The 16,023-nt window shown below is 35.6% G+C and overlaps 3 protein-coding genes across 4 annotated transcripts; all 3 read left to right on the top strand.

Annotated features, from left to right (window-relative positions):
* The first annotated feature begins 4,419 nt into the window (after positions 1-4,419).
* Positions 4,420-6,783, top strand: LOC137404943 (uncharacterized). The gene is made up of 2 exons (XM_068091169.1): positions 4,420-4,621; positions 6,236-6,783. The coding sequence occupies exons 1-2, from the start codon at positions 4,420-4,422 to the stop codon at positions 6,730-6,732; spliced, it is 699 nt and encodes a 232-aa protein (XP_067947270.1). The 3' UTR covers positions 6,733-6,783.
* Positions 6,784-8,542: 1,759 nt separating this feature from the next.
* LOC137404193 (uncharacterized) lies at positions 8,543-10,926 on the top strand. Of its 2 annotated transcripts, XM_068090357.1 has the most exons (4): positions 8,572-8,647; positions 8,814-8,862; positions 9,026-9,260; positions 10,009-10,926. In XM_068090357.1, exons 3-4 carry the CDS (start codon positions 9,053-9,055, stop codon positions 10,515-10,517), a joined length of 717 nt encoding a protein of 238 aa, XP_067946458.1. In that variant the 5' UTR covers positions 8,572-8,647; positions 8,814-8,862; positions 9,026-9,052; the 3' UTR covers positions 10,518-10,926. The 2 variants fall into 2 exon arrangements, with proteins under 2 accessions (XP_067946457.1, XP_067946458.1); XM_068090356.1 differs by lacking the exon at positions 8,814-8,862 and having other exon boundaries at positions 8,543-8,647.
* A 1,567-nt stretch (positions 10,927-12,493) lies between these two features.
* LOC137404259 (uncharacterized) lies at positions 12,494-14,174 on the top strand. Its single transcript, XM_068090436.1, has 3 exons — positions 12,494-12,574; positions 12,750-12,968; positions 13,364-14,174. Exons 2-3 carry the CDS (start codon positions 12,761-12,763, stop codon positions 13,888-13,890), a joined length of 735 nt encoding a protein of 244 aa, XP_067946537.1. The 5' UTR covers positions 12,494-12,574; positions 12,750-12,760; the 3' UTR covers positions 13,891-14,174.
* The last annotated feature ends 1,849 nt before the right edge of the window (positions 14,175-16,023 follow it).

The raw sequence follows: 16,023 nt of genomic DNA, 5'->3' as shown, positions 1-16,023 counted from the left end.
CACTAATTATCTTTTAGGTTTTAGTGTAGAGTTCTCTTGTTATATGCTTTTGCACCAGCTTTTAGTTACTATATATATAGTAACTATGTATAGTATATAGTAATCATATATGTATAGTATATATATGATATATCTATCATATATATATAAATCATATATATATTATATGATATATATCATGTACATGTATATATATATGATATATATATATGTATATATATGTATCATATATATATATATATGATATATATATGATATATATATATCATATATATATAGATATACAGTCACACAAACTTTGAGATTTATATATATAAATATACTAATGGAATGCCCGTCGTTACTTTGGTATTAAATGACAGCTTAAAAACAGTGGCAGGTAACGTAGTTGCCTGCCACTTGCCATTAGCCTGGCACAATCCCATTGGCTAATTTGAGTAAGCTAGTATCCGTATTGCTAAACTTACTAATAAGAGCCGTGAGAGCAAGCTTTAGTGATGTTGCGCCGTAATGTAATGCAGAGTCGCTATGTGTATTTTAACCTACGTCAACACTCATATCACCCAATGAATTTAATGTATCTCGCCTAGCTCAATTGTTAATGGTAATCACCTAGTGATCGAGAAGTTTTTCGATCAAATCCTCTGTAGTACGGATTTGTGATTGCTAGATACCAATCACTATAGCTACATTAGATAGGCGGAATCTCAGAAAACACACAAAAACTGAGATTTATTACATATACATACATGTGTCCGCGTATACATATACATATGACTATTTATTACATATACATACACGCGTCCGCGTATACATATACATATGACTATGAAAATGGCAAGGCGCCATTCATGGAAGGTAACACCTAACATGAACTATTGAAACAGGTTAAGAAGGATGTAAAGATTAAGTGTTGAGGCTTAAAGTCAGCTGGGGTCATATTGGGGTCATCTTTCACCATAAGCTAAGCCTCATCCAGCAGCCTGAGCACAGCTTCTACATCCTTACTACAGTCCTGATCTTGCGTCATCTGACTTCTGCCTGTTTGGGCCTGTTAAAGATGAACGCGCACAAAACTCTAGTAGATTTTCAGAAAGTATCCATATTTTTTATCATTTGTAATTGTGTTTGATGTTTGAGGTGATCTGACTGTCAAAATGTTTTAAGATTAAAATCGACAAAACTTGCTCGCAGTTAAAATGCTCAAAAGAAAGAGACTGCATGCTGTAAGTGAAACTGCATGCTGTAAGTGAAACTGCATGCTGTAAGTGAAACTGCATGCTGTAAGTGAAACTGCATGCTGTAAGTGAAACTGCATGCTGTAAGTGAAACTGCATGCTGTATGTGAAACTGCATGCTGTATGTGAAACTGCATGCTGTAAGTGAAACTGCATGCTGTATGTGAAACTGCATGCTGTAAGTGAAACTGCATGCTGTAAGTGAAACTGCATGCTGTAAGTGAAACTGCATGCTGTAAGTGAAACTGCATGCTGTATGTGAAACTGCATGCTGTAAGTGAAACTGCATGCTGTAAGTGAAACTGCATGCTGTAAGTGAAACTGCATGCTGTATGTGAAACTGCATGCTGTAAGTGAAACTGCATGCTGTAAGTGAAACTGCATGCTGTAAGTGAAACTGCATGCTGTAAGTGAAACTGCATGCTGTAGTTAATTTCTAACAATGTATTTGTATCTGAAAGTTGATTTCAATCATTTAAGAGTCATTTTAAAGAACGTTATCCTTTTTATGATCTAAAATTTATATTCAGCCAGGTTTCAGTTTTATATTCAACTTTTCTCATTGCTATACTGACCATGACAACATTATCTAAATAGCACTATCCGGTTAAGGCTGTTTGGATTATGTTATCTGGATAAGGTTATCTGGATAAGGTTATCTGGATAAGGTGGGTAAGGTTAGCTGATTCAAAGTTATCCGATTGAGGTTTGAATAAGACTGGGAAAGCATAACAGGCAACGAATACGTGCTTGTTAGTCTTCGCCTGTGAGGTAGCGCTGGGCACAGTAGCTGTAGGTTTTATCAAAGCATGGATATCACTTGAGCTGTTAGAGAGGTCAAAAATGAAGGTCTGTAAATTATCCAGGTAACAACTGATTATTTTATATTTATGGAATGGATCATCTATCACCACCCATACATCTGATCTAACCTAAGGGAATAAATTCTCGAAACATACCCTGGGCTTGTTTTAAGGTGTTACGTTGTTATAAGTACGGTAATGCTGTACAGCTGAGTCAGTCAAACAGAAAACACAAACTCACTGTTGCCACACTTTCGTATAAAACTAAGAGAATAGGTTTGAAATGAGAAAGTATTTCTTGTTCTAAGCGAAGACCACTTTATAATGAAGAAGCGAAAGCATTTCAGATGATCAATACGCGGATGGCTATTAGGTGCTTTGCTGATCCGCTGCCATACTGAGAGCTGATGAGGAGGTCATGTGACATGTTAATTAGCCTAGCTCTGACTATAGATGTCCATGCTGCCATATAAAAAGCAAACGTGTGGGTATCTCTGCACACTTACTCATCAGGCGTTCAGCAAAACATACCAGGTTGGTTGGTGTCGTGGATGCGATTTTGGCAGTTGCATAATATTGGAGAACATTCTTCAGCTTTTTCGATCATCCTAGTTTCTCCACTTGAAAAGGTAAGATGAAAAAAAATACAATTTTTTTCCCAGCAATTAGTATTTGATCTTGCACAACATGTGGTTAACTGTGAGAGGTCAGAGCTCTATAATAGTTTGTAGGTTTTTGTGTTGTAGTGCTTTTTCATCGCCAACTTAACTTTATTATGTTATTAAACTCAAGGTGAAATGGTGACAGTCTCCTCTTTAATATTAAAATGAAATATTTTGTTTGGTATTTTGTTGCTAGTATTATTAGTAATACTAGTTTTTATTAAAAAGGTTTAAATCAGATAAAGTTCTATAAATTAATATACAACATCAAAATAAATATATATTGTGTTACTATTTCCAAATTAAAATATTAAAGTAACTTTTTAGTAATCAACTTTTTGCTAGTTAAATCTTTCTTTTTAAAATAAATTTTAAAGCAGGACAAACTGACAGCAATAAAATAAGATGCTAAAATGTAATACATGTTCTTCAATTAATTTTATTTACATAAAATAAGTATTTTATTTATTTCATTTTACCACATAGCCCGATATGCTTTTGTCAGCATTATCTAGTAAAATAAATATCGAGTCAAATTTAACCCTGGAGTTTTAACAATGTCTTTTATATTTATAACTTGATTTGTTCACACGTATTTCTATTGAATTATTTTAAATGTTTAGCAGCATTGGAAATGACATCAAATAATATCTAGAGAGATAATTTGACGTACAACATTTCAGCACTAGAAGATCAAAAATATCAATTTAATTTAATTCTGTCAGCAAAAATAAAAAAAACATTTTCCAACAATGTTTTGAATAAAAAATTATTTATGATTTTGACAGGAAATGCTGTCAGCTGTCTGAAGGAGCATTTATTTTAGTTGTTTGGTGGAGCAGAATTCAAGATAAGGGCTTTAGAGTTGGTTGAAAGTATGGCTAAAAGCGATGCTATGTCATAAGACGCTTTCACTTTATATGTTGACACTGCTAAATTATTTTAAAATTTTAGCATTATTCAGTTATTTACAAAAATATACAGTTATGTTATTCTCCTATTTAAAAAGAATAGTTGCGCTACATAAAACTTTAAATGGTGTTGCCGCTTTCATTTGTCTCCTCTTGTTACTTATTGGTGTATCTGTCTCTGTACCTCCTAATGGTGTATCTGTTGTTTTGAGAGTATAAATAATTCTCCAATGAATTTTTATTTTAATACAATTAGAACAAACTGACAAATAATAAAATTTTGAAATGTAAGCAGCTAGTATTCAGCAGCTTACTTTGTTGCCATTGCCGACACCGAGTGAAAGTCAAAGTGCATGCTGTCGCAAGACTGTTGTGAGGCTGCTTTTGAAGTCATATAAGCTACACAAACTTTAGCGTAATAACTCTAAGGTAGTAATTATTACGTATGTCCGTATGTCGGTGTGAATGTTAAATAGTGAGTGGGCAATGCTGAGAGAGAACACTGCTCTAAAGTTCAATTACTAGATTACTTAATCAACTCAAGCACTGACCCCTAGCTGTCAAATGCTTCATCTCTGACAATAAACTCAACTGGCCAGCTTTTGATCAATGTTTGAGTTTTAGCTTCCGGAATATTCTTTTGCAGTTACATTAGTTAATCCTCTTAAACGACATTAAGAGATCCATAAAAACTGCCCCCATGTGTGTGGGCGGGTGGTTGCCAGACCGCCCTTTTTGTAAAAATCTATATAACCCACAAACCTAAAAGATTTCTTAGGCTACATTGGGCTGTTCATTTTGTAGAATGACTCTCGCCTTCCTTCCGGTTGGAACACTCGCTATGTGTATCCTGATTGGTTATGTAGAAGCTGCCTTTGAACATAGGTGTAAAATTGACGACTATCAGCAGAACGCACGAGATAACACCCTGTGTGGCCGTAATCTGGCTGACTACCTAATGAATGTGCTCTGCGCTGATGCTGGAATGAACACAAAACGTTCAGATAGTAAGTAGAACAACTAGTCAACAATAGGAAACATTATAATAATACTACATGTAGCTCGGATGATATAAGAAGAAGAATTTGAAACAGCTTTTGAAACAACAGCAACAGCTAATAAAGATGAGTTGATGATTGGATGATGGTAGATTGAGTCATTGTGGGATCAAATGTGACACTAAATGATGGCAATGAGTAGCAAGTGGCTGTTATTTATATACCACTATGAGTGTGCAAAAATATGTAGCGCGAAACAGGTCTGTAGTTGATGTAAATTTTCAAAATTCTGTTCACAATTTAGCATACATCCATAAAAAACATTCAGCCAAAACGCAAACATCACCAGACAAAAGTGAGCAAATATGCATGATGGCTAAAACAACTAACATAGTTTAAAAGATAACATAAAATGAAAACTACTGGCCAAGCATATCATTATACTAACAACGTGCAAATGACAAATGATCTAAAAAATTTAAGATAGGAGTTGTCCTACACCTGTAAACTTGTAAACATATTAGGAGTTGCCTTTTCAGTCTTGCATGGTGCTAGATATATCGGATGTAATTAGCCACGAGTTACAGCTTTATAGAGTGAGAATTGCATCTCACATTAAACTTGCTTATTGGATAGCTATAGTGGTAGTAACCTGCGAATATATATAATATAATATACACGAGTATAATATATATAATATAATATACACGAGTGTAATATATGTAATATAATATATATGGTATATACCTTAAAACCTCTATTTGATCATCGCCGAGGTCTATTTTTTAACCCTTTTAACCCTTAATAAAGCGTTACTATTTAGTAACACCATATAGTAACAGCATATAGTAACACTTTATTAGATGTAATGTTTAAATAAAGGGCTGTGTTGTATTTTTCAAATAGCTCGTCGAAACTTAGGAAGATAGATTTAACCCTTTTATGGGAGAAATTAATGTCGCCTATATTTTGCACTCTTCTCTGACTCGCAGCCTCAGAACTGGCTTTTTATGTGAAAAACACGGAGAGTTATGTAAGCCAAGTTTAGATAATCCGTGTTAAGATAACTCCCAAAGATGCTATCAAATAATATGCTATAAATCTGCAAATTTACAAGTTATAGAATAATAATCTATCAAATGCTACAAATATATACTCATGAACAAGTGACATAAACGAACCATATTTATAATACATGCGTAAACACAACTAACATTTTTGAAACAAAAATATTTGCATAATTTGTTCGGCCAGTTGCATTCTAATTGTTGCTTTTCTTTGGCTTATTTCAACCTTTTCTGGCTGTTCAATAAATAAGTGGCAGTCCAATAAAGATGGTGTTCGATTAATAATAGATAATGTTCGATTAAAGGGTGGTGCTCAATTTTCATTTTCTCCTATAGTGACGTTCAAATAAAACAAGGTGTTCAAACAAGTGTACGTTCAAATAGAGGTTTCACGGTAATAGATATATAATGCATGTGTAATATATAATGATATATATAATATATGTAGTATACCATATATATAGGAATCTGCAAACAGTTGGCAAAACATGCCCAAATAAAATTGTTACATAGTATTTCTTATTCAAGCATCACAAACAATTCATATATTTTGCAGTAGGAATATTCCAGAATAAACATGAGGCAGACAACTTTTTGAAACCATCAAAAAGAAGTGACGGGTTATCAACTGGCATCGTCTGTGAGTGCTGCCTCCATCGCTGCAGTAGGGCGGAGATGTCTGAATACTGCGCGGGGAGCAGGAGAAAAAGGAGCGTTAGAGGCGCTCTCAATGAACTAGACCAGAGGAGTTTTTACGAAGAGGATGCTACGAAAGATTTAGATGAGACGATGACTTTGGAAGAGCTAATGAAACACCCCGTAATTCAGCAGCTCGAACGACAGAAGGAAATAAACATTCAGAGGATATCAGAAAGTAAACGTACATCAAAAGAAGCCACGAGTTATGAGCTCGGAGAAGACGAGCAATACCGAGAGCTTCGGAAGCAGGTAGAAGGTGAGTTGGTAAAACTCCTGGCAGACCAAAATATGAGAAGCGAAGAGGAACATAAATCTGAGTTGGAGAAGCTGTTGAGATTACTAGGTTACTATTGAGGCCTTTCCGGGCTGAAGGAAAGAAGACGGCACTCTAAATGGCATATAAGTTGGAGAGAGGCAACTAACATAATATAAGTACCCAATATATCTAATTAACCGACTTATCCTTCGGTACAAGTTCTGTTGTCTTGATGATTTTTCAATTATGTTTCAACTCGATGGCTCACTTTAACTCTATTTATCATCCGTCTAAATTAATAGCATAATGATATTCATTTGTATATATAATTGCTGTCGTTTTTCTCATTGTTGCATGAATCAACTCTTTCACTTTTCTTTACATAAACAATAAAATGTCTATTTTGTCAAAAACACGTTAGAAAGTCAGTACTAATTTTTGAGGTTGATGGAAGTTGCTTTGGATAGCTGAGAATGACTCAAAGGCTAAATTCACCCATTCTCTTTGTTTTTGTTTTACTGTTGTCCTCTACCTTTTTATTGATTATAGTTTTAGTTAGTGACAAAGTTCTTCGACTCTTTCAAACTTTCTAAAATTAAAATTTTACAAATAATCACAACTGGTAGGCCAGTAAACATGATAGAGCTAAAATACCAAACATATATCCTGCCAGCTGCTGTCCGCATGATCATAGATTGGTGCAACTCTGAAAAACATTGTTGGTGCAACTGCCATAGATGTAAATATTACTGGTGCAGAATGTTGTGGCTATTGTTGGTTAACCACAGGGCAGGACCACAGGAATATGCTTTTATTTGCAACTCGAGACAAGGTCAATAAATACCAATTGCAAAGGTCACGCTAATAAAGTGAAAACAAAATAACTATAGCTTATAAGCTTATTAAACTCGGTTAAGTGACACCCTGAAGGTTTTACCCAGGAGTTGTCTTATTTCTAAATCATTACGATACTAGAATGAATGGAGAATAATGCCAATAAATTGCAGGGTTTGTAAGTATGTAATCTAGTGGGTCAGAGATGTGAAAAAAGCAAAAATTTGTTTTGAACACAGATGAGGAAACAAACAACTCTTGTTAAAAATTACATAAAAAAAGGTAGACAAATTCTAATATACAAATTTTTTGACAAAATGTTCAAATGCCATGAAGAGAAAGGGATAGAGGGAGAAAGAAAGAGCAAGAGATGGAAAAAAAAAGATAAATGGAGAGACGGAGAGAGCAAGGGAGAGAGAAATGGAAAGATGGAGAGAGAGAGCGAGGGAGAGAGAAATGGAAAGACGGAGAGCGAGTGAGGGAGAGAGAAATGGAAAGACGGAGAGAGAGAGAGCGAGGGAGAGAGAATTGGAGAGACGGAAAGGGAGCGAGGGAAAGAAAATTGGAGAGATGGAGAGACAGAGAGAGCGAGGGAGAAAGAAATGGAGAGAGACGGAGAGAGAGCGAGGGAGAGAAAGCGAGGGAGAGAGAGCGAGGGAGAGACGGAGAAAGTCTACTTGTCTTTACAAGCAATCTAACAGCATGTAAAGAAAAGAAAGTTGATGAAAAATATTAAATAAATAAATAAAAAAAGTATGAGCAGATGACGGAATGAATTAATTTATTAATGGTGAACGAATGACAAGCTAAAATCTGAGCCAAAACAAGTGAAGTACAAGGAATAAATAATGATGATAGAAGGGCAATACAGATAACTTGGAGGTATATGTAGCGCAAGCAAAAAGGGTGAAAAGAAGGCCACCATCTGCGGAGCGAGACATTTGCATACAGATGTACATTAACTTCTAGCTTGAATGACAAACATATCAATTTCGAGAGCCAGTTAGTTGTAAAACCCGCCCATAACTGAGCCCATAATTAGATTAAAGAATCAGGGATATAATTCGGTGGTGTCGATAACACAGCTCAGAGCAGTGTTGGCTCTCATTGGATGTCCAGCGTCTGATCATTCCATGGATACAGGATTATTTATCCGATGGAAAGACCTGAATCTAGCCGGTAAGGTAAACAGCTTTTAACGGCACCAGTTTATAACCATAGTAACGGCAATTAGGCATATCAGTACAATGTAGATACTGTCTCAACATACATCTAAATTCAATCTACCTGTAGCCATAAAAACTTGTTTTTGAAAAACTTTTGTAACATTTGGTATTTCGTCTAGACTTGTGTGACATCGTTGAAGCAGAAGCATATCCCTACCGTTCAACAAGGTAAGACTGCTTAGTTAGCCTCGTAAACAAAGTACAATGTACTTCAACTAATTGCGAGTATTTCAAACTACTGACAGCAATCAATCTCGACACCTTTCTAAATCAATTTATTTAGAGTTTTCTTGCTTTTCCTTTCGCCGCATGGTTTGAAATATATTTGTAGGCCTCGTCAGACGTGCCGAGTGAAAGTATGTCTTTGCTCTCGACCCTTATCGTCCTAGCCGCTGCATCTCTACTTACCATTGCTGACTTTGAGCATTTCTGCACCACAAATGATTACTATTACGGTAGCCAGAGTTACAACCAATATCAGCTGTGTGGTAGCAATCTAGCCGAGTACATCTTTGACAGGTGTGCGGGGATGCTTTTCGTAGGCGTAGAGGCACCGAAGCCACGAAGTAAGTAAGCTAATGGAGACACTGAAGCAAAGATATTTCTTATATGAACTACGAATACTATACACTTAATAAGCCGCTTGGAAAAGGACAAGCCTTCACATCGTATGACTTCATAAAACTGATTGCTTTGTTTGTTAATGAATTAATATAAGTATTAAGTATATAAAATTGCCAATAAGGTATATTGGCAATATATACTATAGTACATAAATATATAAACTTATATACACATCTATATAAACTTATATATAGATACATATATATTATATTCAAACACATAGATATACTATATTTTGATATTTCTATGTAGACACCTATTAATATTTTCGATTGCTTTATTTACAAGTACTGATATGCTTCTGAATATAGAAGTCTGAAAATTAAAAAAATACTCTTTTTAAGGATTTTGGTAAGTGATAAGGAGTTAAGGACTATTTGCGGTTCTCTGGTTTGTCAAGAATTACAGCACTGTCTAAAAAACATCCAGGACTTTCATAGCTTTGAGTTATTGTAGTGAGATTTAATAAAAAGCAAAAGCTATAATAGCAACGCTGTTCCTGTAGCGATAGCTGAATGTGAAAATTTACCTAGAACCAACTTTCGCGTTTATTTTCTTCAAAGTTTTGTAGTTGATTTTCAAATCAATATTGCAGCTCAATATACTAGCAGAAACTAAAACTATTAAACTTTGGAGAACTGTCTGTATGTATTTTATCGCATTACTATAATAGCGCTACAATATTTGTAGAAAAAAGGTCAAAAAGTGGGACATTTCTGGAAGAAAAGCGAGCCAACTCCTTCCTGCGGACCAAGCGTTCTCTCAGTGTAGGAATTGTATGTGAGTGCTGCATATTTCGGTGTTCAGTAATCGAACTAGACCAATACTGCAGCTCAAAGAGACGCAGACGTTCTACGATGGCCTCTTCCAAAAAAGACCCTCGAGCTCCAGTAACTTTGAATAAGTTTTACGAGCAGCTGGGTTCGAGAACTGTGACTGCTAATATCAGCAGCAACGAGTCTGAGAAAATTGAATGGTTAGAGGCAAACAAGAGACGAAACATTGCCATGAGACAAATTCACCCACTTCCGACCCAAAAGATGAGCAAGAGTGAAGCCACACAGATATCCTCTAACCGCGTAGCAAACAGCCCCCCGAAAAAAGTCAGCGGGCTAGGAATGATTGTTGCACTCTCCTTGCGGGTGCCTACACAAGCCCCTTACCGCTCTCTCTTGCCTGACACCACTTCAGCGAACTAGCCTATGACTACATGCATATTTACCGTACCGTGTAACTATGATTAGTCTGCATATAATGATATAATGATCACCTTTTAAGCAGTATATAAGCTTATCATTAGTATTTATATAATAAATAACCTTCAGTTTTTATTTCTCAAATTTTGCAAAACTGTTAAAAAATGTCTCTGCTCTCAAGACAGATATGACACAACAGGTGGCAACAGATGACAGCAAGTGATTGTAACTTGCATCAAGTAAACAAACCTTGCAAATAACTGTTAGGTATTTGTTTTTGAAAACAGGTCGTGGGAGCTGTTTACTTGTTTAATAGTTCAATTTCAAACTTTTGCACCGTTCAATCAATGCCAATATTATTTTTCCGTTTTAAGCTTTCATTTTGTCAATAAATTAATTTATAGCTTGTGAATCAGAAGTATTTTTATTGTGAATGATAAACAAGTGATATCGATATCCCCAGGACATGTGCTTACACAGTGGAACCTGTCAAACTATTATTTTTATATAAAAATTCCAATTGCTGTGGAGTAAATGTTTGTAGTAAAGAACTAATGTATGAATTGAAACAGCTGCCAAACAGAACTGTTTATTCATGAAAGTTTAGCCATGGAAGAAATAGGTTGTGGTCAGTAGAAGTGCAGTTGGGCAATAGCTCAATGTGAGGGACACGAGTAGGTAATTTGTTGAGAATCAGAGGAGGTAACGTAATGCGGTCACAGTGACACACTAGCTCGTGCCTACAATAATATTCATTAGTTTTGGGACATACATTTAATTCCTTGAGCTTGTCTCATCACATTCTTGATGCAGTTGATGCTTCTAGGAATGCAAGGCTAGAACACAAACTAGCCTGAGGACCTATTTGAAGTATAAATAATCAGTATTCTGTCTGGGCTAACTAGGCATCTTTATAGGCATCCAAGATAACTTGCTAATTTGTTTAAGCTAATAAATCGAAATATGGAAAAAGTGGATTCGCTAACAACATTTATTAGCTCTAAATTTCTAACCTTTTCGGGAAATTATCTCTCAACTTATAAGCAAACTCGCAATCATGCTTATATTGACAAATTTAAATAAAGAAAAACTGGATTCGCTAACGCACATTTAATAGTGGTTTCGAATTTCTCACCTTGATAAACTATTTCTAAGCTTATACAAAGACCCGCAATCAATTGCCATTGCTGTCTAAAGCAAGCAAGATGAGATCTCATTTACCACTTCAGGGTTCTTTTCTAGACTTTCTTTAGCAGACGAGAGAGTAGTTTTGGCTGGTCGAATCACCAACTGGACTCTGTAAACTCCGTTAACTCCAATTGAGAGAAATTCGCTTCATTGTTTTATCACTGACTCAAGCGGTTCAATTTTCTCTATTCAATCATTTCTAAGCTTACACAGATACTATCACTTTTTGCAGAAAACAAACGATAATAGAGGTCTTTGGTCGCTCTGCCATTCTTACGAATTAAAGACCAGACGACGAATGCATTTCTCATTACCGTGGTTACAACAAAAACTTAGTCTATAAAAATCTGCCAAGCTGCGACATGTCGTAGTCTTCTGCATTAGAATTTTATAAAACCTTGACAAAAGCACTCACATATTTCTACACGATAAGGCTATAATATTTCAGCTGTAAAAATAGTTATAGATTTATCCCATTTACTTCTGGAATAAAATAGATAGTCAGACACATTACAGACTCTATAACTATTTTCCACTCTACCAGCCCTGAATGATAGATGAACCACCCATCAGCTAGCTCAAACACCGAGTGAGCTCCGAGTAACAGAAGGCTCGCTGTCACCAATATTCTCTTAGCTTGCAGAATAATGTATTGAGATTTCTTATGTAAAACCTATAGCATTTCCAAAGCTTCTTGATTGGTTGATTACTCGATTATTCCGGTCCACCCCTTTTCAATTGATTTGTATATATATGGCTCGCTGGGTTAGAGTTCTTTAGTGATAAGCTTGCCTGCTACCTGATTGGGAAATCCATCCCTATCTCAGCCTGCCAACACTCACATTCCTCTTTTGAAGTTTCTTCAAATAATGGTAAGTTAATCAAATAAACTTTTATTAATGATATTTATTATCTTTGCGCTATGTCTCTGCAACTATTTTGGGGAGTTTTATTCTCTTGACATACCAATCTTAGAACTAGTCCTAAAACTTGCCTCTACACGCCGATTGTCATCCGCACTACTGACACTTCACATTTACCTTACAGATAGTCTGAAAATGAGGAGCAATACAATCGGATACTCCCTGCTGCTTGTCATACAAATGATCTATGAGCAGGTGCTTGCCGATTTCGAGCAACACTGTACCTACAATGACTATTATGCGAGACGCAACGTGGTGTCGACTTGTGGTAGTCATCTTACGGCGTATGTTATGGATCTCTGTCATAATCAGCCATACCTAGGAGACTATAGCGGATATCGATGTAAGTACTCCATAGAGGTTCAAAGTGAAATGTTAGACAAACATCTAAAATTATTTTTAATTAATTGAAATTCAAACATTAATTTCAAATAATTGAAATGAGTTCAGCAGCTTAGTTCACCGAATTAAGGCTTATTAAAGAAAATTATCTTAATTTTTCTCCAACTTTTTTGTTATCGATGAATAAAGTTGTAAAAGAGCATAATTCTCAGACACAGAATAATATTTTGATATGGAAAAATACAAATGAAAACGACAAAAAAAATCGGGTGACCAAACTAGTTTTTCTTGAGCAGCACATTAAATGCATACCACAGTCTAATTACTAATTGTATTATTTGTTGAAAAAACAAACAATAAACTATAAAATACTAATTTATGTATATTGTATTTTAGACCAGAGAGATATCTTTCTCACCAAGAATGATGCCAACGCTTACCTTCGGGTGAAGAGAGGGAGAGACTCACTATCACAGGGTATAGTGTGCGAATGCTGTATTAATCGATGCAGCGCACACGAGATCTCACAATACTGTGATAACAAACGCAAGAAAAGGTCAATCAAGTCTCTTATAACATCCATTAGTGACTCAGCTTTGCCTTCACCACCTGACCCCGAAAAAGATTTGGAAAATCTATATAAAAAAATAGAAGAGGACAGTTTGCATATAACAGCTCCCGCGATAACCGATGAGCAATACGAGCAGATGAGTATTTTAGAGAGGAACAAAGAAGAAAACATTCGAAACGAGCATTTGGCTCAAAGCTCTATAGAAAAAGTACCTACTTCAAGATTATCCAACTCATATATACAAACAGATGTGGCGGTTGATCGTACTAGTGGTCAACCGGTGACGACTCAGCTGCCACATCGTCGCAGACATAAACATAGTAAACGAAGACAACGTGCTGACGCTACATGACAGCCAGCAGCTATTGAAACTAACTTGTCTCCGTTGCATGCATTTCAATATTTGACATTTCAACTTAAGCGGAGCAAGCTGTGAGGGCCAGTCCTGTTGTGAGAGTTCCATATTTTTGTATAACTGCTTTTCTGCTATAAATAATTTATTTTTGTGTATTTATAAGTAAAGCTCGCAAAAACCAAGCATTATGTTGTTTTAGGCTTACAATTGCTTTATATTTATTTCTGAGCTATTTTGCAAAAGCGAATGAGTCGTAACATAAAATAAAACAAACAATGATACACATTGACTTCCTAGATGCTTTAAAAATAATTGAGAAAGAATTGGATAAAAAAGTGACACGTATGACTAGCGGATTTCGGACCCTTTGCACGTGAGCAAAGCTGCAGGCGAGCTGCAGGGTCCAGGGTTCCCTAATTGCTGGAATGCAGGCTCGAGAGCTGAATGGGCTATAATTACTGAGAGATGACAAACAGGAAAGACCATTCAGTCAGGTAGATTGTGAATGCAGAAATTTTAGTGTCAGGATAATTGAAGATGGGCTCGGGTTGCAGGTGCTCCGTCCATGATTAAATACAGGTCAAAAATAAGCTGTAAGACAGCATCTGTATTTCATATCAGAAAACTTACCAGAAATATCTGTATTCATAAAAATAGTGACTAATTTTTTCTTGCAACTTTTGACATTGGCAGCATATACATCTCGGTATTTTCCAGTTAAAGCTGCCAACTCCCAAGGAAATCGTATAAATTGATGACTCCCACAATATTGTACCTGATGTAAATTTAATCGGTTTCAAGGGTATTGGTCTGCTAGAGCAAGACCCACACTGAAATCCTTCCATCACTGCTAATCCAGCAGCTAATCCAGTTAAACAGCTGAATGCTTGTCTCAGTTTGAGAGATAATCTCCTTACTCCAGTGCCAATACTTAAACTTTGATCATGCTTTGATACCCAAGAATAGTTGTTAGTTAGACAGGGTTTTATTTGAAAACTTTTGTTAGAAATTCAATCTAACTTCTCATTCACATGACCTTGATCTTTTTTATATCCGCAGCGATTGTTCAGCAATAATGCCCTACATCTTTGGCCTAGTTTTTAGCACATGCAACCAGAGATGCCTTGATCCTGGTATTGATATCAGCACCCACATGTCTCTCAGTTACCTAGAACAGTAATGGACGAACTTTTAGTAAATAAATGTGAAGCTTCAGATATTTTCATTGATGAGGGTTATGGTATCTTACCTTGTCACATTAATGAAAAACGCCAAGTTTTTATTACTCAAGCTTAAATATGTAAAGAACTATGACAATGAGTTTTTTTATACGCTAGTTACATAACCAATAAAAATCGGTAAATAAGTTTTGGTTTTAGTTATAAACTGCGCTGGAATTTTTATTTACAGTGATGAAAATTATTGACAGGTTCAAATGTTCAAAAACAATGATAACAGGTTTAGAATGCATCGAGACACCTGTGTTTACTAGCAGTATGAAATTAAGTTGAGCTTTTCCAAGTCTTTTTTTCTATATATGTTACTAAATATATGAATGTTTTCTGTAACAAATGAAAGAAAATACTTAGCCAAACAACACAAAAGATTTGGACCAGTTTTTGGAGTTAGCTTTTAGTAGTGGGCGGACTATACTCTATATGGTCAGTTTGTGTACTTTTAGATGCGTCCTACTGTCCCATTTGATCTGCTCAGGAATGAATACAATATTGAAACAGACACATTCTCTATGTAGATTATCATGAGTAAAATCTCCTAAGATTTGCAAGCGTTAAGATCTCACTCAGGTTAGCTACTACTAAATGCTGCCCTGCCTTCTATCAGCTTTTAGAGGCATAGGATGCCTATTTTTTGGCCGCCTTATTTCTACAGTTCAAGGGAATGGCTATCAGATTACTAATTGACACAGTTAGAATTAAGCATCCTTGAATCAACTCTTGCAGTTAAATCAGGTAAATGTATGAATCAGATATGACCACCGATTTGTACTGAATATTTGAGAAATTAAATCGATTCTATGCATATTAAAATATGGATTGGTTGTACCGTTTACAAAGGAATCACTCCAGCGCAGGAAATGGTACAAAGAAAAAGGAAAAAACATATTGTCTG

The sequence above is a fragment of the Watersipora subatra genome, chromosome 9 (assembly GCF_963576615.1).
Source record: "Watersipora subatra chromosome 9, tzWatSuba1.1, whole genome shotgun sequence".
Taxonomy (NCBI): Eukaryota; Metazoa; Bryozoa; class Gymnolaemata; order Cheilostomatida; family Watersiporidae; genus Watersipora; species Watersipora subatra.
Note: the sequence above shows the minus strand (reverse complement) of the source record. Positions and strands in the feature narration are given on the sequence as shown.

Excerpts from the sequence above, each read along its gene's own strand:
- LOC137404193 (XM_068090356.1), top strand. The coding sequence starts at position 9,053 with ATGTCTTTGCTCTCGACCCTTATCGTCCTAGCCGCTGCATCTCTACTT. Across the intron at positions 9,261-10,008 it reads AGAGGCACCGAAGCCACGAA|AAAAAAGGTCAAAAAGTGGG; the intron begins GTAAGTAAGCTA and ends CAATATTTGTAG.
- LOC137404943 (XM_068091169.1), top strand. The coding sequence starts at position 4,420 with ATGACTCTCGCCTTCCTTCCGGTTGGAACACTCGCTATGTGTATCCTG. Across the intron at positions 4,622-6,235 it reads GAACACAAAACGTTCAGATA|TAGGAATATTCCAGAATAAA; the intron begins GTAAGTAGAACA and ends TATATTTTGCAG.
- LOC137404259 (XM_068090436.1), top strand. The coding sequence starts at position 12,761 with ATGAGGAGCAATACAATCGGATACTCCCTGCTGCTTGTCATACAAATG. Across the intron at positions 12,969-13,363 it reads AGACTATAGCGGATATCGAT|ACCAGAGAGATATCTTTCTC; the intron begins GTAAGTACTCCA and ends ATTGTATTTTAG.